The sequence below is a fragment of the Phaenicophaeus curvirostris genome, chromosome 38 (assembly GCF_032191515.1).
Source record: "Phaenicophaeus curvirostris isolate KB17595 chromosome 38, BPBGC_Pcur_1.0, whole genome shotgun sequence".
In the NCBI taxonomy this organism is placed as follows: Eukaryota; Metazoa; Chordata; class Aves; order Cuculiformes; family Cuculidae; genus Phaenicophaeus; species Phaenicophaeus curvirostris.
This window is the reverse complement of record NC_091429.1, coordinates 1,419,227-1,443,683: the sequence shown is the minus strand read 5'-3', so window position 1 is coordinate 1,443,683 and position 24,457 is coordinate 1,419,227. Positions and strand designations below refer to the sequence as shown.

Here is a 24,457-nt window from a genome sequence, read left to right as displayed (position 1 = left end):
CTCAGCCGCTCCTCTTCTTCTCCAGCCCCTCATGCCCACGGCGGCCGTGCTGAAGCTGGGGATTCACCCGTGTGCCGTGAGGCTGTGACAGGCAGATGGGTGACGAGCTCCCAGCACAGTCCTGCAGGTTGATGGAGCTGTGGAAGAGGGGATGCCTTGCAGAGATGGGGTCACTGCCTCTCCGTGCAACTGGAGCTGCTGTGGAGGGAGCAGGCGTGGTCCAGCTGCTCTGGCTACTCGTGGTGCCTGGCTGCAATTAATTTAGGTTCATTAACTCCCTTCTGGGCTTAGCTATCTTCTCTTGTTCCTATTCAAAGCCCACCCTGTGGCCTTTGCAGCGCTGGCTCTGGCAGGGAAGGACCAGAATAGCAGCGAGACTCTTCTGTTTAAATGCAAAACCCCCATCTGCCATTTCCAGGAGCAAGGGAGATGTGGCTGGAGCCAAGTGACCCAAGGGAGTTTGGCATTTCACTATTCCCTGCCCACTCACTGTTATTCAGTCTCCGTGGGGTCCTCAGGGCTGTTTTGGATGCCGGGTGATGGATCTGGCATGTTGCTTTTGCTCTTTGGAGCTGGAAATTTTTAGGACAAGAAACATGCTTGTGTATGGCTCGTCCTGCAACCGCTCTTAACTTGGTTAAATCAAACCCAGGTGGGAAACCAGCCGGTGACTCATTTCTGCTGAAGCTCAGGTGTCTGTCCCAAACCCCAGAGGTGTCAGAGCTGGCAAAGATGAGCAGCTTTGTGTTAATTCTCCTCTCCCTGCTTGAGAGCAAAAGCCAGGTCTCACCCTGCAGCCCCAAGTCTCCCTTGGGACGCGTTCCCATGGCAGCGCAGGACCAGGCAGGGATGCTCGAGCTCGCTTGGGTACCCAGAGCAGTGGCCGGGGTGGCCCAGCACTCACTGAAGGGATGCTCGAATGGGGCTCTATCTCGACCAAAGCTTTATCTCCTCCTTCCTCCTTTTGGCCTTGGCTCCAGGATTTCAGTGAACAGGCAGATGGGCTGAGAGAGTTTGGGTTGTTCAATCCGAAGAAGAGAAGGCTCCGGGGAGACCTTAGAGCATCTTCCAGTGCTGAAAGGGGCTCCAGGAAAGCTGGGGAGGGGGTCTTGATCAGGGAGGGCAGGGAGAGGAGGAAGAGAATGATTTTGAGCTGAAAGAGGGAAGATTTAAATGAGATACTAGGAAGAAATGTTTTGCTGTGAGGGTGGGGAGGTCCAGATTGCCCAGAGCAGGGGTGGCTGCCCCATCCCTGGAGGGTTCAAGGCCAGGCTGGATGGGGCTTGGAGCCCCTGAGCCAGCGGGAGGTGTCCCTGCCCATGGTAGAGTGGAACTAGATGGGCTTTGAGGTCCCTTCCAACCCAAACGATTCCAGGATTCTCCGATTCTCTGATCCTGGGATGACGCCATCCTCACCAGCCTCCTTGGGGAATGCTTCCAGCGCGAGAGAAAGTCTCAGTGTTCATGAGTTATATCATTCTTTATATCATCGTTAAGAGTAGCAGGTATTGATGTACAATGCATCTGTCATCTTATTGTGCTTCCTATGAAAATGTGTGTACATAGTACAGATACCAGAGAGAATTCAACACTTTATACACTTGAAGGCATTCAGAGATCAGTAACAGAAATAAAAATGGCACAAGAACAAGGCCTAAATGCTACAGGATGGGTATCTACACTGATATGATGCATATATAGAGATATATATATATATGTACACATATATATATAGTCATATATATTATATATAAGAAATATAAAATGCATATGACAGAATAGAAACGAACAAAAAAAGTTTATGCTTCAACAGGTGAGCGACAAGGTCAAATCCCAGCCCCATCTTTAAAAGCTTAAATGGGAAAGAGGAAGAAAGAAAATAAATAAATGAAATGCAATGAAACAGTAGGAAAAATCCATAAGAAAATTTATGGATGTGGCCGACCCGTCGTCTTTGGGCGATCGCTGGATTACAAAGGACTGACCCCCAGGTCCTAATTTTGGTCAGGAAGCAAAGAATCCTCATAATAATGACAATAACCAAACCCAAACCGCCGGTTTAGAAATAATAATCACTAAAAAGACTTATTGCAAAAGCTCTTAAAGATAAGAAGCACTTTAGCCCTGGGAGGGCTCTGGCTGGGGGGGGGGGCCTGGCAGGGGCTGGGGGCTAGCGATTCCCACCGGCCTTGGAGCAGGTGCTGGGGCTCCTGTGGACCTGGCTAGCGGACACTTGGCTAGTGGACACTTGGCTAGCGCTGGCCAGCAGGTCCCTGCGTGCCGGGGGGCGGCTGTCCCGGGGCAGTGAGCTGGGAGAAGGTGCCAGGGTCGGCAGCACCCAGCGGGGTTCAGCGGGGTGGGAGGCACCTGTGCTGTGGGGTGGCCATCAACCTACGAACCCTCTTGGTCTTGGGGCTCCTCCACTCACCCGGCCCGAGCGGCGCCACGGGGCCGAGCTGGGCCAGCGGCTGCAGCTGAGTGAGGGGCCACAAGGTTTCCTTCCACCTTTATCCCCGAGGATGGCTCTTTTTTGGGGGAACCCCAGGTTCTCTGGGGATGGGAGGGGCCGTGGGGCAGGGCTGGCGCCGGCCAGGCTGTGTGAACCCAGGAGAGTCAAGCAAAGAGACCCCAGCGTCCCTTGAGCCGACGCGGCCGAGGGCAAGTGTGGTGGGGTCTTCGGTGCCAGCTCCCCTGGTGCTGGCGGGCGGCTAGCGAGCTCGGTGGCTGGGCACGGCTGCCCTGGTGCCAGGGTGCCAAGGAAGACTTTTTGGAGAGGTGGCCGTGCGCCGTCACGCACGTGGAGTGGCCAGGAGCACCCAGGCTGCCGGTCACCACCGTCGGCGGGCACGGCGAGGCTCTCCCGGCACGGCCAAACCCGCTCCCGTGCCCACCGGGAACCCCCCGGGGCTCCCCGATGGAACCTCCTGCCAGGCACAAGGGGCCCAGCGAGCGCCGACCGAGGCGTTGGAGCGCGATGGGCATGGAGACAATGGACAGACAGACGGACAGGGCTGTGGATAGAGACTGCGGCCCAGTGGCTGCTTCTTCTTGGCTTCTGGGTTTCTAGTTAAAAAGGCCGAGGGGAGCCGAGGGGAGGAGACGGGGCAGGCCCGTAACCCGCCCCGCTGTGCGTGTCGCTCCCCGTGCCGCGAGGATGGCTGGGCTGGAGCGTCCTTGAGTCCGCGCAGGGACGAGGCGGACCTGCTGCCGCGGGGGCTGCGCGCCAGGTTCGAGCGTGACCCGACCCGACCACTCGCCCCAAAATCCGAGGCCGTTGCTCTTGTCCATGTCCCACTGTGGCGAGGAGCAAGGTCCCCTAGATGCGTCTCTCCGCTGGCGCTCGCAGGGAGAAGGGCAGCTCTCCGCAGGGCTTTGGTAGCTCAGGTTGTACATCCAGGTGTCGGTTAGCAGGTGAAGTCCTCAAAGGTGCCCCGGGCCGGGTGATGAGGTAGGATGTTGGCTGCGTACGTCATGCCTGCTGGGTGGCCCCGTATGCTTTCGCAGGGATTCTGTGGATAGATGGTGGGAGCACTGGTTTCACCCAGACCCCCTCAGCAAGCGGGCGCTGTCTCCCTGCAGCATCTCTGCCTGCTGCCTCTGCTCCTTTCCCAACCATTCCCCAAATCGTAGAATCATAGAATCACCAGGTTGGAAGAGACCCATCGGATCATCGAGTCCAACCATTCCCATCAATCACTAACCCATGTCCCTCAGCACCTCGTCCACCCGGCCCTTAAACCCCTCCAGGGAAGGTCACTCAACCCCCTCCCTGGGCAGCCTCTGCCACTGCCCAAGGACCCTTTCTGTGAAATATTTTTTCCTAATGTCCAGCCTAAACCTCCCCTGGTGGAGCTTGAGGCCATTCCCTCTCGTCCTGTCCCCTGTCCCTTGGGAGAAGAGCCCAGCTCCCTCCTCTCCACAACCTCCTCTCAGGGAGTTGGGGAGAGCAACGAGGTCTCCCCTCAAAATAGCGACCCCCACCCCACATCTGGGGCAGCCTTTGTGCTGCGCGACGGGAGCAGCATCTCCTGTAGCCCCCCCCGGCACTTACGTGGCGTTTCACGTCATCCATGCTCAGCGCGACCCCCTTGTCTGTGTTGTTCCTCTTGTGGTTCTTGCGGCACTTGCCTCGCCGGCACAGCCGGTGCTTTATCACCTGTGAAAACCCGATTTCTGCTCTGTGGAGGCTCCTGGGCAGCTCTGACCCACATCCTGCACCAGCATTTCAGTGCTCCAGGGTCACCTGGGGCTCCCTGGCAGCCGGGGGACACTCACCTCGTAGGCGTAATCGAACAGCTCCAGTACCGTGAGGATACTGGCCCCAATGAACAGTCCCATCTGCCCTCCGATGTCACCTGCAAGGAGATGGAAGGTGTCAGAGGGGCTCAAGTCTCTTGCCCGGTGGCAGAGAGAGCAGAGATAAGGCAGAACTTATCACCGCTGTGACCAGTGCCAGGTGAAGAGGAGCCCTGGGAACAGGGTGTTGGAGGATGCTGCTGGGAGCTTCCACGGGGACCCCAGCACAGCCCGGTACTCACCCAGCAAGCCGGCCACCTCATATGCCTTCTTCTGCTCAATCGTCTCGTAGTTCAGGGCTTCAAAGAAGATATCCAGCACCAGGATGTTCTCCCTGTGCAGGATGGAGACGGCGTCAGGCTGAGGTTTGGGATGGAAGGACAAGATGCCCCTTCCCTTATGAGGAGCGGCTGAGGGAGCTGGGGGGGTTTAGCCTGGAGAAGAGGAGGCTGAGGGGAGACCTCATTGCTCTCTGCAACTCCCTGAGAGGAGGTTGTGGAGAGGAGGGAGCTGGGCTCTTCTCCCAAGGGACAGGATGGCCTCATCATCCCTCATTCCTTGAGGGAATGGCTTCAAGCTCCACCAGGGGAGCATCAGGCTGAACATTAGATAAAAATATTTCATGGAAAGGGTCATTGGGGAGTGGCAGAGGCTGCCCAGGGAGGGGGTTGAGTCCCCTTCCCTGGAGGGGTTTAAGGGCCGGGTGGGCGAGGTGCTGAGGGACATGGGTTAGTGATTGATGGGAATGGTTGGACTCGGTGACCCAGTGGGTCTCTTCCAACCTCATGATTCTAAGATTCTTTGATCCTATGATTCAAGGTCAGGTTGGATGAAGCTCTGAGCAACTTGATCTGGTTGAAGATGTCCCTGCTCACTGCATGGGGGTTGGACTAGATGACCTTCATGGTCCCTTACAACCCAAACCATTCTATGATTCTATGATGATTCTATGATTCTATAAGATGCTGCCTCGTCGCGTGTTACCCAATATACTGCTCCGACTTGTTGTACTTCTTGGCCAGGTACTTGGCGGAGGCCTTGCTGGGGATCTTCACCATGGAGAGCTCTTTGCCGTAGCGGGTCACGTTGCAGGGCATCTCGCAGATGCAGTACTCGTTGTCCTTCTCCACCAGGAAATCTGAGCAGGGAGAGAGGGAGATGGAGGGACGAAGAAACCTAACAGCTCCAGCTCCATCCCACAAAGCCCGAGCGCCTCACCTAACGCAGGGTCTGCGCACTCCTTGTACTGCTCCGGGGTGCAGTAAGGGGCATCTCCTGGAGGAGAGAGAAGCAGGTTTTCCTGCTGGGACGGTGTCGGCAGGCCGAGCGCGGCGGGTCGGACGCTGCCGCGCGTGGGGCTCACCTGGCATGTGCACCATGCGGCAGTTGCAGTTCTCCACCAGGTAGCGGGTCTCGCAGTCGATGCGGCAGGCGGTGATGCTGTAGGTGTCGTAAAACTCCGAGTCGCCCGCCACGGCCTTGCAGTCACCCCAGGGAGGTGGCAGATAGATGAGCTGGGAGGGGGGAGAAGGTGCGTATGAGGAGAGAAACCCACCGTCCCCCCAGCACCCTCGCTGCGTGTGTCCCCAGCACCGCGTCCCCCTCTCTATCCCACATCAGGAGGGGGGACGGGGCCCCAGGGAGGGGGCTCAGCATCCCCCAGCAGCTCAAACCCCCAGCGCTGGGTAGGAGAGAGCATCCCAAACCCGCTCCAGAGCCTACCCGCTGCTCCTGGCAGGACACGAAGGTCTGGAAGCCGGGTGCCACCCCGAAGCCCAGCTGGTCGATCAGCGGGGGCTCATCCTGGCTGTGGATCTGCACTTTGATCCCGGCTTCAAACGAGGTCTCGTCTGCAGCAGAGAGAAGCGGGGTGAGCGCGGGGCTGTGCCCTGCTCCGCGGGGCTGCCCCCAGCCAGCCCAAGAGGGTCCAAAACGCCTGCCTCCCACCCTTCCCCTGGGGAAATCCATTAGTTCATGTGTCTATCCATCTGTCCATCTGTCTGCTATGCCTCGTCCTCGTCCCCTCCGCCTCTGACCCTCCTGCTCCAGCACTCGGGGAGAGAAGCGTTTGCCTCTGTTTAGCGTTTGCCTCTATTTATCGTTTGCCTCTATTTATCGTTTGCCTCTATTTATAAACAAGTGATGGCTGCTTGTCTAAACCGATGGGGAGTTGCCATGGCGAAGAGCAAAGACAAGGAGAAGAAAGGAAAGAAAAGGACCTGAAGTGATGAGAAACGCAAAGAGGGAAGAGGAGGGAGCCTGCAGGAGGTGAACATGCGAGGAGGGGGGCTGGGAAGCACCCCAAGAGCTGCTGGCGAGCGAGCAGAGCTGCTGGGGTGCTGGGTTACCTGTTTCCCCCCACACTGGCAGGTACTCGTCCTGCTGAATGTCCAGCATAATCTCCAGGCCGTTGCCAGTGCCCCCCTTCATGGTGATGAGCCGCGGCTTCCCGTCCTGCCCCGCGTTGAAGGTGTAGCACTTCCCGTAGCGCGTGAAGACCTGGGGGAGAGGACGAGGGGCTGAGGCTGGGGCTCCTCCGCTGGTACCAAACTGCTGCCGGCACCGCAGCCTGGAGCCAGGAGGGCCCCACCAGCCCCAAAGCACACAGCCTCCTGCAGCCTGGGGGCACGATACAGCCCAGGCTCCTGCCCAGCAGGGTGTATCTTGCTGTTGGAACTGCTCGGTTTTGCCCTGGCAGGGGAGGAGACGTTCCCCACCAAGGCACAGGGTCGGCACGGACTCCGAGGAGGCGCTTTGCAGCTTTACAGCACCTCAACCTCACTGCAGCCCCAGCTCCACAAGACTCAGCCCTGCTCAGCATCTCCTCCAAGACCTCCTCTCTCCCTGCAGAGGACGTGGCTGCATGGAACCCCGTTCCCTCATCCCTCCTTGACCATTCCAGCTAAAACCTCTGTCAGCCCATACGTCTCCACGCTGCTGAGCTGCTGCCAGCCCAGGCGAGGGGAATGTGGGCTTGTAGACCACACGGTGCCCTGTGAGTGGTGGTGATGCTGGGATGGAGATGCCGGGCAACTCCTCTACAAGCACAGCCCCGGGGCTGCTCTCCAGGTCCTTCCAGTGAGTCTCCACAGTCGGTGCCATCCCCAACTCCAGCAAGATGCCTGGGTGGATGGGGCTGAAATATCAGCCTGTCCCAGCTGGCAAGGAGAACATCGCCTGCTGCTCCTGCTCCCTGCACCTGGGGCTTTGGGGCTACTCACCGCCGCGAAGTCTCCGGGGCCGCACTGCTCGCCCCGGTAGCTGCAGCTCAGCAGCATGTCCTCCAGCTGGTGGCAAGTGCGGTTAAAAAACCCGTATAAATTTAGTGGCTCATCCTCATCCCCGGGGCCAGGCTGGGCTGGGGTGAAGCCCAGCTCCATCCCGGGCTCGTAGTTGACCAGAGGGGCCAGGTAGAGCAGGTCCTCCCGGCTGAGCTGTGAGAGACGCACACGGTTGATGTTGCAGAAGGTGACGGCGGGGAAGGTCATCGCGGGGCTGTCCTCCTCGCTGAGCAGGGTGAGGTGGTGGTACTCCAGGTAGTAGGCGATGCGGTCAGCCACCTGGTAGAGGAAGAGGGAGAGGGAGAGGAGGAAGGCCAGTGCCCACAGCGCCTGCCGGGCACCCAGGCTGCCCTCCACGAAGATGTGGCTCAGCCCGTGCAGCGTGCAGCTGCTGGCAAAGGCCACTAAGTCTGTGGCTGCCCCTGCGTCTTCCTCCTCCTCTTCCTCCTCCTCCTGCCCATACAGGTGCTCGTCTGGTCCATCCTCTCCTCTCTCGGCGACCGCAGCGTCTCTTGGTCCTTCCTCGCTGGAGAAGGAGATGGTGCAAAATATCTGGAGAGGCATCGTCCGGCGTGGGGGTCCCGGCTGGAGGTCCTGGCTCCGGTTGGGGGGGTCCTGGCTGCCGTCCTGCCCCAGCCTGGGGGGCTCTGATGGGGGGTGGGTTCCTTGGGGCGTGGGCGAGGGCAGGGAAGGAGGGAAGGGCAAGTTCAGAGAAGAACGGAGAAAGGAAAAGGAGCAAGAGGTGAGCGGGAGCGAGGGAGAGGAGCAGAGGGATGCTCAGAGGGGATGGAGAGAGGAGGGTATATGAGGAGAAGGGAGGAGGAGAGGAGGAGCGAGGGGCGGTTCTGTGGGTTTCCCAGGTCCCCAGGGTCCTGCTGGCTGTGGCTGGCAGGATGGAGTGGAGACATCGCTGGCTCCAGAAGCATCGACCTTTGGGACCTCCTGATGCTCCTGAGGAGCCTGAGGGGCTGCCAGGTGGGGCGAAGACGGGGGTGCAGGGGGGTGCACAGGTTCCCAGTGTGCTCTGTACCCACGCCGCGTCCTCTGTCCTCACCGCGGGGCAGCACAGTCCTGGCAGCTCCACTGGCTGCTCCAGCCAGGCCCTCCCCGCTGCTTTCCAGGCTGTTTCCTCAGCTGCCATATGCCGGGCTCTCCGGAATCTTCATCAGGACACGCAGAGCCAGAGGTTCTCCCCAAATGCCGCTGTCCTGCTGCGGTGCCACCCAGGTGAGGGAAGAAGGATGCTCTGGTGTCTCCAGGCTCTCATCCAGCCTCTGCAGCCCCCAGTCGTGCAGCATCCTTGCCCCGTGCCGCGGGGCAAGTGCACGGAGGCATCGGTACGGGCGACATCCCAAGCGATGCGAGGTCCATCCTCCTCCAAGCCTGTTTTAAGCAGGATGTAGGTGCTACCAGGGTTCAGGTGATGCCTCCTCCTGCAGAACCCAACCAGCGCACACGTCTGCCCCCATGCTTCTGATCCCTCTGGGGCACTGGAAGCTTCTCCAGAAATGGGGTCCAGGCTTTGTGCTGCTGGGGTCGGGGGTCCGGGGAGGGCAGCCCTGCTGCAGGGTGATGGGCTGGAGCGGGAGGTTGCGCTGGCTGGAGGGAGCAAAGGCATCTCCTCCCTGCAGCCCTGCTGCAGCACAGCCCCTTCTTGCCGTTTGCTTTTCTCCTGCACTCAGCACTTCGTAAAAGCATCCGATGTGACCACAGAGCAATCTCCAGCCCCATCCCAGCACCGCAGCCACCATCTCCAGCCAGAAGGGAAGGGGAGCAGCTAAATCCAGCATCGCTCTGATGCACAAGAGCTGGATGGGAGGTTTTGATGAACGCTCGAGTGCGATGAGCCCACGAGTTCTGCTGCTTTGCCTTCTTCCCCACATGCACTGCAGGATCCCCCAGGTCCCTGAGCACAACCCGGTTCACAGACATGAGCAACACCCAACCAGGTGAACAAACGCAAGCAGGAAACTTGTACAAACTGGAACTGATACCGAAGCAAAATTATCTGCTCTTCCCAAGCAAGTGATGCTGGTGTAACGGAAAGAACGTGCTCTGGGGATGATCCCTGCCAGGGATGGCTTAGCCAAATCGATGACCAATGGCTTATCCCTCGAGGAGCTGCTCTGGGGCTCCCCAAGCTCAATATTCCTAATAGGACCATTGTGAGAGGGATGCTGGCAGTTGCCACAAGGCTGGGGACACCTAGGAGAAAGGGTGGGTGACCTCAGGGACGAGCGCCCGAGCCACGGGATGAAAGTTCGTGAAGCTGTGAGCAAGGTCACAGCTTTTGGGAGCAACTCAGAGAGTCTGAGCTGGAAACTCATCCTGGGAAATGGGAGCAGGGAGGCAGATTGGGTGACCGGGAGTCAGCGAGCCATGGGGACCAGGTCACATCCCAGACTTTTGCCTTTGATTGAGATGAGCTGCAGCTGCACCGTGGGCAGGGCTGGGCTAGAAAGGCATCAGGGCTTCACCTGGGGGGGGGTTTGGAGCACTGGGGTCAGTCCTAGGGGGACAAGCTGGGCTGATTGCAAGCAGACTGGTGCCAGAGGATGCTTTTTTGCAGCGAGCGAGCAGGTACGAGCTGGCTGAGGTCAGAGTGGGATTTCTGGTGTTCCCCAGCTCCTGGGCAGGGAGTTTCTGCACAATATCTGTAGGAGGGAGAGGAAAGAAATTGGAAAAGAACCCCGGAGGGGTTTGTTCAGCACTGGTAGGGCAGCAAGAGGTGAGCGGCTCTGCCCCACTGGACAGTCCCTGATGGCGTAAGTGAGGGGCTGGTCTGATCCTGTGGGGTGGGGAGGTTTAATGTGTCTTCTTGGGAGCAATTGCAGCAGGGAGAGGGAGATGTTGTAATGAAAACTCTCCATCATCAGCTGGGGCCATTAACCTGCCTCGCTCGGCTTAAACAGCTTGTGGAGAGTGCAGGGGCTGTTCCAGGGGCTCCGGTTACCACCGCCTGTCCCCAAGCTGACACTTGAGCTGGTGTGAAGGTGACTGGGAAGAGCTACAGCCAGGAGGACGCTGGCACCAAGGGGAGCACCTCCTGACCCCCCAGCTGGGGACAAACCATGTCCCCACATTGCGAGCAGGGGGTGCCGTCCCGGTTTGTGCAAGTTTTGGAGGAGCTGGAGGAGTCCTTGGGCTCGTTCCAGCTCCTCCCTCAGCAGGAGTTATTTTTACCCTCTCTCAGGTAAAGCTTTGCCGGGGGAGAGGGACGGGGGATGCTATAATTAACTGTGACATCAACCCCGGTGGTGGCGGCGGCGCGTGCTGGGATGATGCCACCACACCCCGACCCGACACAGGGGAGCGAGGATGCTCGACGCCCTCCTCCCTATTCCAGTGAGGGATGCAGGATGCTGAAAAGACACTGGGTTTTCCTCATTCCAGCGTAGCGTTTGCCCGCTGTCCTGGGATGATTCGGACCCGCTGGCTGCTTTACAGCTCATCACGGGCTCGGGAAAGGAGGTTCCCTGGAGCAGGGGAGCATGGAGGCAGCTGGGGGGGTGGAGAAGGGGGGGGAGAGGGAGGCAGGAGGGGGATTTGACGGCAGCAACAGCACATTTCACAGCCTGTCACGCTTTAATGGCAGAGGAGATCAAAGCCGGGATGGAGTTATTCATAGAGATAAACCAATCCCCGAGGAGGCGAGGAGAAAACAACATTGCAAGCTCTGTTATCCCAGGCCTGCAAGGAGCAACCCAGCCCCGGGGAGGCTGGTGCGGAAAGCGCCTCAGGAGCCAAACGCGTTCGGTTTTGTAAAGAGGATCTGCCTTTCTCCACTGAGATCATAGAATAACCAGGTTGGAAGAGACCCACCGGATCATCGAGTCCAACCATGGCGATGGAGCTGGGCTGCCTGCATCTTCCCCGGGCTGGCAGAGGTTGCAGCTGGTGGGAAGGGATGAGATGGGGTAAAACCACAGCCAGGAGGAGGATTTAGGGAATAGAGGTTTGCTGGGCACCTTGCAGCTGGTGCATTGCAATGCTGGGGGCAAAACATCAGGTTTGAAGCAACCCAACGAGGTGCTTTGCAGCTCCCGCACCTGCCGAGGCAGTTGGTGGGGGCACCTGCGGTGCCTCCGTTGCCGCTTGGAGCAGGATGAGCTGCTTCAGGACGGCTCTGGGGCTGCAAATCCCCTTGCCAACCCCGGGGAGAGGCAGAGTCAGGGCAGCCGAGCAAGGTGGGATTGCCCGGGATGCCGGGATCTCTGCCGGGACTAATCCTGGGACCCCTTATCAGATGCTGCCACCTTGCCTCCCCTCGCTCCGCCAGCCAAGCCGGGCGCAGCTTGTGTTATCCAGCCCTTTATCCCCTAGATTAGACGCTTCACAGTGGATTAGCATGTCACATTCTAATGCAGAAAAAATGATGATTAAAAAGGAGTTTTTTTTCCCTCTGTATTATTCCCCACCTCCGCCTCCTCTCCACCCCATCCCCGTGGGCTGGGGCAGCCCAGCCCCAGCTCTGGGGACCAGTGATGCTGCAGCACTGGGGGATGCAGGAGCCCCATGGGAAGCCAAATATCTCTTGGTGGGACTGTGCATGCTCCGTCCCAGCTACTTTTGGTGGCGAGGCCAGGTGCTCCAGCGCTATCAGCACCTGCAGACCCAGCATCTGCAGTGCAGGAGTTTAATAAAAAGCCCATTACGGTGAGTAATGCGCTAAGTGGACTTCATTAGGGACCTGGGCCTCCCTGGCACCCATTGTTCCATATGATTTCATATCGGACGAGCCTCGTCTCCTCTCCAAATGCTTCCATTTAAACTCCATCAATCTTTCAAAGCTTCCCTAGGCCACGGCTGCTGAGCGCATCCCCGCCAGCCCAGCTGGGTGGTGATGCCCTGGGCACAGAGGATGCTGCAGCCTCACTGGTTTGGGGGCTTGGAGGGGCTCAGCTGTGATCCCCACAGCTCTGTGGGTGCTTGAGTGGGGACCTGCACCAGGCCCTTTGCTGCGCATCCACCAGAACAACTCCTCCAGCTATTTTATCCTTCTTAGAGTCATAAAATCACCAGGTTGGAAGAAATCCACTGGATCATCGAGTCCAACCATTCCCATCAATCACTAACCCATGTCCCGCAGCACCTCGTCCACCCGGCCCTTAAACCCCTCCAGGGAAGGGGACTCAACCCCCTCCCTGGGCAGCCTCTGCCAGGGACCAATCACCCTTTCTGGGAAATATTTGTTCCTAATGTTGAGCCTGAGCCTCCCCTGGTGGAGCTTGAGGCCATTCCCTCTCGTCCTGTCCCTTGGGAGAAGAGCCCAGCTCCCTCCTCTCCACAACCTCCTCTCAGGCAGTTGCAGAGAGCAATGAGGTCTCCCCTCAGCCTCCTCTTCTCAAGGCTGAACCCCCCCAGCTCTCTCAGCCGCTCCTCTTCTTCTCCAGCCCCTTCCCCAGCTTCCTTGCTCTTCTCTGGACTCACTCCAGAGCCTCAACATCCTTCTTGTGGGGAGGGCCCAGAACTGACCCCAGGATTCGAGGAGCGGTCTCCCCAGGGCCGAGGCCAGAGGGAGAAGAACCTCCCTGGCCCTGCTGGCCACGCCGGGTCTGATCCAAGCCAAGATGCCCTTGGCCTTCTTGGCCACCTGGGCCCCTGCTGGCTCCTGTTCCACCAACACCCCCAGGTCCTTCTCCTCCAGGCACTTTCCAGCCAGACTTCTCCTAGGCTGGAGCTGCTCAGGGTTGTTGTGCCCCAAGTGCAGGACCCGCCGTTTGGCCTCGTTAACCCTCCTGCCGTTGGTTTCAGCCCATGGATCCAGCCTGTTCAGATCCCTTTGGAGCCTCCCGACCCTCCAGCAGATCCAGCTTCCACCCAGCTCAGTGTCATCCGCAAACTTGCTCAGGGTGCGCTCGGTGCCTTCATCCAGGTCATTGATAAAGACACTGAACAGGGCTGGAGCCATCACTGAGCCTTATTTATTCTCCTATGATTGAAGCAGTTTGTGAAGCTGAGAGCTTTCTGGGTATGTCACCGCTGGTGCTGCCCCTTTGGGTTCTGGAGGGGTCACTGGGACCGTGCTGGCTCTGCCTTGCTGGGATGCAGAAGATGCTGCTGAGGTGCCGATAACTCCCACAAACCCAGGATTATTTTGCATGGACATTTATCCCCGTGCCTTGCTGTGTTTCCTGCCGATCACGAATTACCCAGAAGGAGGTTGCAATTTTTTCCGACATCCTTCACTATCGCTTAGGCAGATCCGAGCCGACGGTTTTATTGGTGGAAAGGAAAAAAAAATGATATTCCGATCTGGTTTTCTTGCCGCGTTCGCTCGCTCTGGCTCTGCGCGCATCACGGTTTTCAAATCTAATCTAATCCAAGCAGGGTGGTTACGCAGCCCTGGTGCGAGGCTGCTGGGGATGAGCCTCACCATCACTTCACCAGGTGCGATGCTGCCTGGAGAGCAAGGAGAAAGGGGCTTAAAATCCCTGAGGAAGCAGAAGGAGAGTGGGAAGTCTCTGCCCCAGCCCTGTCCTGGGTTCCAGCTCAGTCCTTATGGTAAAAGTCTGGATGCTAATGCACCAAACCTTCCTTGAACTCAAAAAGTTCCACCCTCCCCGCAAAAAAAATAAATAAAAGGTTATAATATCCAAGTGTCAGGGCCTGTATAAATAAATAAGAGCCTGAGATGGCGAGGAGCAACTTGAGTCATGGTTGTTTCGGGAATTGCAGTGCTGCCTGCTGCTCCGAGAGCCCCGGCTCCGGCCAAGAGCTCTGCAGGCGATAAAACAAAGGCGTCTATAAAAAGCCAGATGAATTAAAACTGAGGCAAATGGCCTTGAGACAGTTAATTTCCTGAATCTCCCTGGGGAGATTTTGGCTCTGCACACTCGGGGGACCTGGTTCCTCTGTCCCTGGCTCCTTCCAGCTTGATTTGGGGAGAGAGAGGGGGGGAAACAGCACCAGGAGGCTTGCTGGGTCGATACTTTGCAATATTTGCAGTCAGCCCGGGTCTTGGATAAAGACCAGAGAGGGAACACTGGAAAAAAAACCCATATGCTGCTGGTCATCTGTGCTGTTTCCAGCCCGTGGCTCCTGCTGGGACCAGTGCCAGGGGGCACATGTGCACGGGGAACCCCATCCGCAGCTGTGACATCCTCGCTTCCCTTGCAGCCCGACAGCACTCGAAAGCCTCCTCATCTCTTCCAGCAGCCACAGATGCCATTAAACCTTATTAATAATAATTAATAATTCATTTATTACCGATTCTTTATGTGCAAAGGCATCTCGAGAGGAGCAGGAATGGCCTGAGGTGCAGCTGAGCCGCTCTGAGCGCTTGGCGTGACAGCTCTGCGTGTGCAAAGTGCTTTGGGGGTGCACGATGATCCTGGGCGTGCAAAGTGCTCTGGGCATGCACGATGTGTCCGGGTGTGCAAAGTGCTTTGGGGGTGCACGATGGCTCTAGGTGTGCAAAGCCCTTTGGGTGTGCACTATGATCCTGGGCGTGCAAAGGGCTCTGGGCGTGCACGATGCGTCTGGGTGTGCAAAGCCCTTTGGGTGTGCACGATGCATCTGGGTATGCAAAGTGCTTTGGGGGTGCACGATGATCCTGGGTGTGCAGAGTTCTCTGGGCGTGCACGATGCGTCCGGGTGTGCAAAGTTCTTTGGGGGTGCACGATGGCTCTGGGCGTGCACGATGCCTCTAGGTGTGCAAAGCCCTTTGGGCGTGCACGATGATCCTGGGTGTGCGAAGTTTTTTGGGGTGCATGGTGCATCTGGGTGTGCAAAGCACTTTGGGGGTGCGTGGTGGCCCTGGATGTGCAGAGTGCTTTGGGTGCGCACGATGGATCCGGGTGTGCAAAGCGCTTTGGGTGTGCACGACAGCCCTGGGTGTGCACCACGCTCCTGTGCTGCTTCGTGCCGTGGCTCTTGGTGTGGCTGGTGCTGGTGTCGGTGCTGGACATCGCCCCTGGGCAGGGCCAGGGACAGTATGACCCCCAGGCGGGCCTGATCCTGATCCTGCGTGTCCTTCTCTCTCCTTTCCTAGCTGCCCACTGTGGCAGGTGGGAGGGGTGTCGCTCAGCACTTGGAGGTTCAAGGTGCTGAATGATTTACCTGCTCCGTTTCAGAGCTGCTAATGAAGCAACTACGAGGCACAGGCACGTGTCGGCCTCCTGCCATGCCATGTCCAGCATCGATGTCCTTGGTTGGCTTGTTCCTGACCCCCTTCTGTGCTTCCTGAGCCAAAATTATTGTAGGTTCAGTGGCAGCGACAGCTCCGGGCTCGCACCAGCATCACCGTCCCGCTGCAGGGGTATGAAATGCATCGGGCTTTGAATGAGAGGTGGCGTCTCCGTGTTGGTGTCGGAGCAGGGTGAGCGGAGCCCCAGGATCCCCCATCCTCCTGCCTGCAGCCACATCTGGGAAAGCTTGGATGAAGCTGGGGAAAGGAGGCAGCTGAGGAGCAACTCGCCAGCATCCCCGCTCTGCGCCTGAGGGCTAAACAGCTCACGGCTGCTTTCTGGATGATTTGCTTTGAGCAAAATACCAGGATACTTGAAAGCCTCTGAGCTGTCGATGAACCGACGGAGTCAGGGTGCTCTCAGCCTGCCGAGCTTCCCAGGAAAGCGGTGTCACCGCCGGCGAGCGGCTGTGGGCCCTTCCGTGACTGCGCTCCTGTCCGCGACTGCTCCTCTGCTCCATCACCTCCAATTATTTTGCACCAGGCAGCCCGTGTCCCACTGGGTTTGCTTCGTTCATCTGGAAAATGATGCATCCTCTGGGGTCAAACGATGCTGCTGCTCGACAGCAGAAAGAGGCTGATGCAGAGGGTGAGCGGGGAGGTTGTGGGTGATACAGGTGGGGACGTCGCGGCCGAGCCCTGGGGAGAACCGCTGGGATGCCCGAGGTGACTCTCCACTTGGAAAGAATGCAAGCGGTTTCAAACGCCTATAAGTTATTTAGAAGCCCGAGTGTCGCTTTAAAAAGTGATTTACATAAATCACTTGAGTGTCTTACAGAATTTGTAAATGCGTTGGCTCCGCGCTGGGAGCTGCTGCGCTCAGCGTGCCAGGACGATGCTGGTCGGGACCAGCAGCTGCCCTGGTGCCTACGTGTGGTCCCCAGGTTGTTCTTCCAGACCCAGACGGGTCCATACGGTTTGTTCATTAACTGCCTAAAGCTCCAGGAAATATCTGGGTATCAGTAATTCCCGCGCCCCCTCCCTCCAGCTGGGTTGGAGATGCTTTTCACTCTGGCTCTATGATTATCCACTAATGCTGCGCCGCGGGGGAGCTCCGCTCGCCGCACGGCTCTGGGGCTTGTGATTGCCACAGCTCCTCGTGGGGCCGTGGGGTGCCACGAGCCGGGCGCCTGGGTCCATCCAGGTGCTGGGATGTGGGTCCCGTGGGGCTCAGGATCCAGGGAGCGCAGCAGATCCCCTTGTTGAGTACCCTGAGCCTGAGTGTGCCCCGTCACCCCCCTCCCTCTGAGCTCTCGTGGATGCTGGAGGACACCCTGGCACCCAACGAGGAGGTTTGGATGATACAAGGGGCTTATTGCAGGGGGAAAAAGCCTCCCAATGTGCACCAGACTGAGTGAGGAGGGCTAAGTCGAGGGTTCAGAGGGGTACAGAGAGGCAGGCAGGGGGGGTTTAGCGAGGTCTGAAGGACACAGTAGGATCTGGTGGGGCACTGGGGTTCAGAAATGCGGTGGGGAGGCTCAGTGGGGTACAATAAGATGCTCTGTGTCTGTTCTCCAAGCCAGCAGCTCCTGCATCGCTCTGGTGCCAGGGGAGAGGATGAGCGTGGTTGTGGTTTGCTGGAACTGCTCCAGACCTTTCCCGTTCCCTGCCTCGCTCTTCCTCCTTGCCCTCAGTATTTCCAGGGTAGAGGGTGCAGAATCCAATGCGAAAGGCAGGAGCATGATCTCCACGTCAAACTCAATTCTCCCTAGCGCCAGCTCAGCCCCGGAGCCTCGTGGAAATGCTCCAGAGGTCTTAATCCTCCGCAGTTTATTGAGGCTGTCCCGTGCGCTCTGCCCCAAGGCTCCCAGCTCCCGCGCCAGGCTCAGCCTCACTGCCCTGAAGCAGGATGGTGACACGGAGCTGGGGACACGGTGACACGGAGCTGGGGACACGGTGGCACGGAGCTGGGGACACGGGTCTCCCAGCAGCAGGGTGTGAGAAGGAAAAGCTGTAAATGCACATTGCACTGTCCCCACTGCCTCTCCTGACACCCCGAGAAGGGATTTCACAAGCATTGGGCACTGAATTGAGGTTTAGTGCTGGTTTTACACTATTTTAAAGGACGGGTGGATGAGGTGCTGAGGAACATGGGTTAGTGATTGATGGGAATGGTTGGACTCGATGATCTACTGGGTCTTTTCCAACCTGGTGATTCTGTGATTCTATGAATTCCCACCCCATGGGTCATCCTGGGGCGAGGAGAGGAAGCTTCCCCTCTGGGCTTCTCCTTTCTCTCTGGGATGGAAAGAGAACTAATAGGGATTAGAGCCCAGAGAGAGGATGCCTGGGCCCTTTCCTTGCTGGGTGAGGAGCAGATCCATGGAGGATGTGCAGGGCTCCACAGGAGGGAGAGGAAACGCAAGCTGGGAGCTGGTGGAGCTGCGCATTCCCGCAACAGAATGAGGGCTCAAACTCATAAATAATGAAGTAGCAAGCGTGAAACATCGATTTCTGCTGCTAATGAGCACATTGGGGAGCATGGTCCTGAACCTGAGGTGATGGGGAGGGTGATTCCCCCTTTTCTACAAGGGAAAACAGGGTAGATGTCCCCTACCAGCCCCAACCTTGTGGATATGAGGCTCAGTCCAGGTGATGGGGACATCCCTAGCCCATGTCCCTCAGGGCTGCAGAAACTGAGCCTTGAGGGGTGTCAGGACTTGCTCTCAGCCTTGGGTTTGCCCCTCTGGGCTTTGAGGCTGGGAAGCAGAGGTGGCTGTGTCTCTCTGTATCCTCTTCTCCGTTCCAAACTGCTGCAGAGGGGGAGCCTTGGTGGACACTGAACGTCCCTGTGGTCCTGGAGGGGCTGTGAAGAACCAGGGCAGAGCTAGAGTGGGCCAGTTGTGTCACCTGGGTCTCCTTAAAGGGTTCAGTCCTGAATAAGGGACTGATCCAAGCCCGTTCAGCTCCACCTCTGTCCCTGGGGCATCACTGCATCCAGCACACGGCGGTGACTGGGGAGCACTGGCCAGACTGGGAGGTGATGGGGAGAGATGAACAGCGCCAGGGACCCTCTGATGTGACCTGGTGATGATGTAGGATGACAGAGGAGGTGGGAAAAGCCTGCATAATCCCAGGATTGGCTTCCCCATCCCATCCTGGCTGCAGGGCGATGCTGCGTGCTGGCAAGGAGGGTGCTGAGACCCATCCCACCACCTCCCTGGGATGCTCCTGGGTGGGTGCATCTCAGAGGGCACCCAGCCAGTGCTCCCGTTACGGGAGGGACCTTGGGCTGCTGTAGCTGCCCCCCGCGATGCTCTCCCACTATTTGATGATGTTCTCCCACCATCTGGCAGCGCGAGAGGGGACGCAGGCAGGAGGAAGCTCCCGCCGCCTTATTGAAACCCTGGATATTTCGGTTACGGCAGCCTCTCATTTGCATTCGCTGCGTTTCCCCGGAGCCCTCCCTTCTGCCGGGGACAGATAACGCAGCTCTGGTGTGTTGGGGGCCGCGGCGCTGGCGGCAGAGCCGAGGTTCTTCCCATCACCGGCATCAGCATGCAGCCAGCATCACCCAGGCAGCCGCTCACCCCACAGCCATCCCCATCATCCCCCCTCATCGGCTGCGGCGCTGGAGTGAAGTGGTTGCAAAGGGGACTTGGCGCAGGGAGAGGAGTGACACGCATTCCTGCCTGCATGCAGGCAGCTCCCCAACCCCAAAACCCTCCCTGGCAAGGCCCCTCGCTGGACACGGCACCTCCCCTACATCAGCAGGAGAAGAGGAATCATAGAGTCACAGAATAACCAGGTTGGAGAAGACCCACCAGATCATCGAGTCCAACCATTCCCATCAATCACTAACCCATGGCCCTCAGCACCTCGTCCACCCGGCCCTTAAACCCCTCCAGGGAAGGGGACTCAACCCCCTCCCTGGGCAGCCTCGGACAGGGACCAATGACCCTTTCTGGGAAATATTTTTTCCTGATGTCCAGCCTGACCCTCCCCTGGTGGAGCTTGAGGCCATTCCCTCTCGTCCTGTCCCCTGTCCCTTGGGAGAAGAGCCCAGCTCCCTCCTCTCCACAACCTCCTCTCAGGGAGTTGCACAGAGCAATGAGGTCTCCCCTCAGCCTCCTCTTCTCCAGCCTAAACACCCCCAGCTCTCTCAGCCGTCCCTAATGTTCAGCACTGGCTGCAAAAGCACCTGCCTCAGGCATCCTGCAATCCTGGATGGAGCAAGGGGCTTAGCAAAACGCACAGGGCAGTGGGACCCCCCTGGGGGCAGGTGATAGCGCAGCCCTGGAGGATTGTCCCCGGCACCCACCAGCCTTGACCAGCCCCACCAGGTCCAGAGCATCACCGAGCCCAGCAGGTGTGATCCGAGCTGGGAGAGGGAGCAGCAAGACAGCAGGAATTAACCAGTCCAACCATCCCCTTTCAAAGCTTTTATAAGCCCCAAGACCTCAGTGCAGGGATGGACAAAGGTTTCTTAAATATCTCAGCAAAACTGGGGGGCTGCCAGGACCCTGTGTGCAGCCCCTCATGCTCGGACCTGCCCGTGCAAGGCAAGGGGAATCCAAACAGCAGCATAAATACAGCACAGACCCAGCTTTTTCTAATCAAATCCATTAAATCATCCCAACCTGCTCGCAAGGAATAATCCAGACAGGAATAACAAGCCAGCTGCGAGTCTATTTTGCCTTTGCAAGGGTGGATGCGGAAAGGGTATTCGGAGCCCAGCAGATCAAGGATGGGGGTCCCCGAGGATGCTTCAGCACGGAAAATACAACCGGTCACTGGGAAGAAACCAGCATCGAAACTGGCCGGTGGCCACCAGCCCCATCTGAGAGGATCCAGCCCTCCAGGCTGCAACTGCCTCCATTTAACTAATAAAACACCTGACAGCTGACAACAGAGGATTGCTCTGTGGAAAGAAACTGTCAAGGGAACTGAATGCAGGTGATTAAAATCACCCAAATTGTGCTGGGACACCCAGCTCGTGCCTTGGCGTGTTCAACACCTTCATCCTCGCTTGGAATGGGAAGCGAGTGGGACATCCTAAGGCTGGGGATGAGGACGGGGAGCCCGACCAGCACCGAGCCTCACGCTCCACGCCGGAGCCGCCTCGGGAACAGCCACCCCGGCTGCCAAATTTACCAGGCAGCACCCGAATAGCCAGCACTGTTTCATTCCCAGCTGGATCGGGAGAGGCAGCCGCAGGGGGATAAAGGCTTTATTGTGCGCTGCATCCAAACACCAGCGCAAGACGCAACCTGTGTGTGGGGCGCACGGCTGTGCTGCCGGGATCTGCTTTCCCCAAGGGATCGCGAGGCTCTCAGGGGTCCCCACCAGCCATCGCCGCCGCTCTCCCTGCTTTTCCACTGGTGCCTCCTCACGGCGCAGCCGTTTCCAGCATGATGTTTCCAGCCTTGCATACACAACCCTGCTTTGCAGAGCCCAAGGGATCCCGGGGAGCTTTTCCCGTGTGGGAGCACCCCGTGCAGCCACATCGAGCTGCGACCACTCAAGGCAACATCTGCACCATGAAAACCCAGCAGCAACCCCTGGAATTTCCTTAATCAAGATCCTGCTGGACCTTTCTGAGCTGAAAGGAGGCTACAGGCAGACAAACAAGCTCCTTTCATGGGGGAAACATGGCACTGGGCTGGGGCCACGGGGGCACTCACCACTTTGAAGTCTTCAGGGGTGCACGGCTCCCCACGGAAGAAGCAGGACAGCAGCATCTCTCGGATGTCGTGGCCAGCCCGGTCATAAAACTCCAGCATGTTGAAAGGTTTGGGCTTGAAGTTTCGGAAGTTTGCCTTGTCCTGCAGGATTTCTAGCTGCTTCTCATCCGCGGTCTGGGTGTCCGGGATCTCATATCTTAGGGGAAAGAGCAGGGAGAGGATCAGGCCTGGCTGGAGCAGCTGTTCCCACTGGTGAAAACCATTGGGTCTTTGCATGAGCTGCTTCTCCCCTGACCCCATCGTGAGCTCAGCAAAGTCCCAGGCGTTTTGCTTGTAGCATTTTCAGAGCATTCAGCAGCACAAACTGGCCAGGAGGCACATGAGAGGTGGCAGGAGGATGGGTGAGGAGGTGAAGCTGGGGAGCAGCCACGTACCAAACCCATCCCGCTTGCCCCAGAGCTGGTCCCGCTGCACTGGTCCTGCTTGAGGCCAACCTAGATGCCTACCCTGTAACTTTGGTAGCCACACGCTGCAGGTGGTGGCCTCACTGAGATGTGGGCTGGATGTGGCTCTCTGCCCCCGCTCTCCTGGATACGTTCCCCTGCCTGGGGCATGAGCTGGGGCAGCAGTGAAGGGAATAGGCAGGGAATGCACCTTGGTGCCAGCATCGGGCTCGTGGCAGTGGCTTGGAAGCACCACGGAGCTGCTCCATCCATGGACATGGGTTGGGAAGGGTGGATGAGGGTCTTCTCCATGGACCCTGCCATCACAGGGTCCTCCAGCTCAAGGGATTGCGTCCTTCTATGGTCCCAGCGTGTGGGTGATGCTTCCCCTTCTGGCATCCCTGGCCTAGCCATGTCCACCCAGGAGGGTTGGAGCAGCCCTGTAGCATCCCAAGGTCGCCCTGGCATTGCTGCACGTGCTGTACACCAGGGACAGGAGTCACACGTGCTGAAACCGTCCAGGACAGCCCCAGCACGGAAGCCACGTGCTCAGGAGCAGTAGCAGGACCTGGTGGCTCCTTGCTCTCAGCTGCTGGCGCTGCCGCACAGCGGCTGCATCCAGCTGCAGAGCTGAACTAACTGGGGATCCGCTTCCTCGTGGAGACTAAGGAGATGCCGCCCACGCCAGTCCCAGAAAGGCACCTCCCTGGCGCAGGGCTGGTGGGGTGGCTGGGGCCGCACGCTGTAGCCCGTCCTGGCATGCGGAGATGTCACCTCAGGCGTCCTCTGAGCACCCACCTGTTATTGAGCAGGGCGAGGAGCTCCCCGGCGTGGTACAGGTCGTTCTTGGTCACCCGGCTGAAACGAAACTCGTTGAGGTTGCAGAAGGTGACGGCGGGGAAGGTGAGCCTGGTGGCCGCCACCTCGTCCAGCTTGGTGACGTGGGGGTAGAGGAAATAGTACTGGATGCGGTTGGTGCAGACGAGGGCGAGCAGCGCCAGCGAGCCCAGGAAGCACAGCGCCCAGACCACGCGCTTCAGCGACAGCCGCTCGTATGAGAAGATGTGCGAGAGCCCGTGGAGGGTGGAGCTGCTGGCGAAGGCCTGGATGCTCACCGGGTGCCCGCTGTCCACCTCCTCCTCATCCACCTTCAGGTCCATCATGGTCCGTGCTGGCGCGCTGGGGTGGCCGCTCTGCTGAGAAGCGAGCCTGTGGGTGCCCGGTGCCGCGGCAGCCTTGGGGATGCTGCCTGTGCCCAGCCCATCGCGTCGCCGTGCAGCGATGCCGGGGGTGCACCTGGCACCCCTCGCGTGGGGCAGATGCTTTTTGCCTCCTCCTCTTCCCCACAAGCTTATCTATTTCTATATGAACACACACACATGTGTGTGTAGCTATAGGTATTTTTGGGTGCAGCCTCTTGCCTTTCCTCCCCTCGTGCCTCCTCTCCACCCTCCCCATCCCATGGCAGGATGAGGGTGCCGTGCCCCCAGCACCCGCTGTATCCACCTCTCCCCTCCCACCTCCCTTCCAGTTCCCATCCACCTCCCCCAAATGGTGCATCGACCAACAGATGAAGGAATTGAAGATGCAAACCTGGAATCAGGGCTGATGGCCGGAGCTGGTGCCGAGCTCGTTCTGCTCCGCGACGGAGGCTGCTGCCGCTGCGATGGGGATGCTGGGCTTGGGAAGAGCCTTCCTCCACCTCTTGCCGCTGGGTGGGAAGGCAGCGCGAGCACGGAGGGTGCGAGAGGCACCGGCAGCAGCGGGCGAACCGGAAAAGAAGGGGGGGGGAATAAAAATAGCCTCGGCGGTACCTTGGTGCAAGCGTGGGAGCGAGGATGCGCTGGGGCCTCGCTCAGCACCGCACAAGGGGACCAGAGGCGACCATCGCTGGAGGAGAGGCAGCTGCTGGGTGCGAGGAGAAAAGAGGGGGAGAAGGAAGGCGAGCAGGAGGCTGCTTCCTTGCCAAACACATGGATACCTCCCCCTGTGGCTATCTGGGAGCTGGTGATATCTTCAGATGCATAATCCGCATGAAGTCATTGTCTGCGCGCTGGTGGGGCTGGAGGCCGCCGAGGAGGTGCCGCAGGCCGGTGGGCAGCGAGGAGGAGGAGGAGGAGGAGGAGGAGGAGGCGAAGAAGAAGAAGGAGGAGGAGGAGGAAGAGGGAGAGGCGGAGGAGCAGGGCGCTCCAGCGATTGCAAGCTGCTGGCAGGGGCTGTTGGTGCTGCTGGCGTGTGCATGTGGGGAATGTGTGTGTGTGTGCGTGTGCGTGCGTGTGCGACTCCCCATCCCCCAGCGCCTTCCAGTGATGCTCCGGCTCCTCGCTCCACCGGAGCCCCTCCAGCCCCCCAGTACAGCCCTGGCCAGGCTCTCCCCTCGCAGGCTTCACCCATGGGTGGCCCCAGCACCAGGGTGGGTGCTCACAGACACCTGACTTGGTCCTTTTTCAGGAGAACCGTAGGTGGATGCGATCCAGCCCTTTCTGGCCACCTGCTCAGGATGGTAGCAGGGCACCGTGGTGCCTCGAGCATCTATCCCGGGCTGGATGGGCGCAGACCCGCTCCTCGCCACCTGCCAGCGTGGTCCCACGCACACAGTGCTCGCCACGATGGGTGCAGGACCAC

General features: G+C 58.8%; 2 protein-coding genes across 3 annotated transcripts in view; one reads left to right on the top strand and one right to left on the bottom strand.

The window, feature by feature from the left end:
• RACGAP1 (Rac GTPase activating protein 1) overlaps positions 1 to 24,457 on the top strand; it is a 116,799-nt gene that overhangs the window by 67,018 nt on the left and 25,324 nt on the right. The gene's annotated exons all lie outside the window — the stretch shown is intronic.
• Positions 2,914 to 23,475, bottom strand: ASIC1 (acid sensing ion channel subunit 1). 2 transcript variants are annotated; one of them, XM_069879409.1, is made up of 12 exons: positions 23,426 to 23,475; positions 22,631 to 23,025; positions 21,390 to 21,585; positions 6,645 to 6,795; positions 6,019 to 6,146; positions 5,660 to 5,810; positions 5,515 to 5,571; positions 5,281 to 5,434; positions 4,539 to 4,630; positions 4,276 to 4,355; positions 4,052 to 4,156; positions 2,914 to 3,509 (listed from the first exon to the last, which is right to left on the bottom strand). In XM_069879409.1, exons 2-12 carry the CDS (start codon positions 22,993 to 22,995, stop codon positions 3,405 to 3,407), a joined length of 1,584 nt encoding a protein of 527 aa, XP_069735510.1. In that variant the 5' UTR covers positions 22,996 to 23,025; positions 23,426 to 23,475; the 3' UTR covers positions 2,914 to 3,404. The 2 variants fall into 2 exon arrangements, with proteins under 2 accessions (XP_069735510.1, XP_069735509.1); XM_069879408.1 differs by lacking the exons at positions 21,390 to 21,585; positions 22,631 to 23,025; positions 23,426 to 23,475 and adding an exon at positions 7,518 to 8,181.

Bases quoted from the DNA above. Each gene is read 5' to 3' on its own strand.
- ASIC1 (XM_069879408.1), bottom strand. From the start codon at position 8,141: ATGCCTCTCCAGATATTTTGCACCATCTCCTTCTCCAGCGAGGAAGGA. The intron at 5,435-5,514 runs GTGAGGCGCTCG...CTCCCTGCTCAG, and splicing joins GTGCGCAGACCCTGCGTTAG to ATTTCCTGGTGGAGAAGGAC. The intron at 4,631-5,280 runs GTAACACGCGAC...CATCCTGCACAG, and splicing joins AAGTCGGAGCAGTATATTGG to GGAGAACATCCTGGTGCTGG.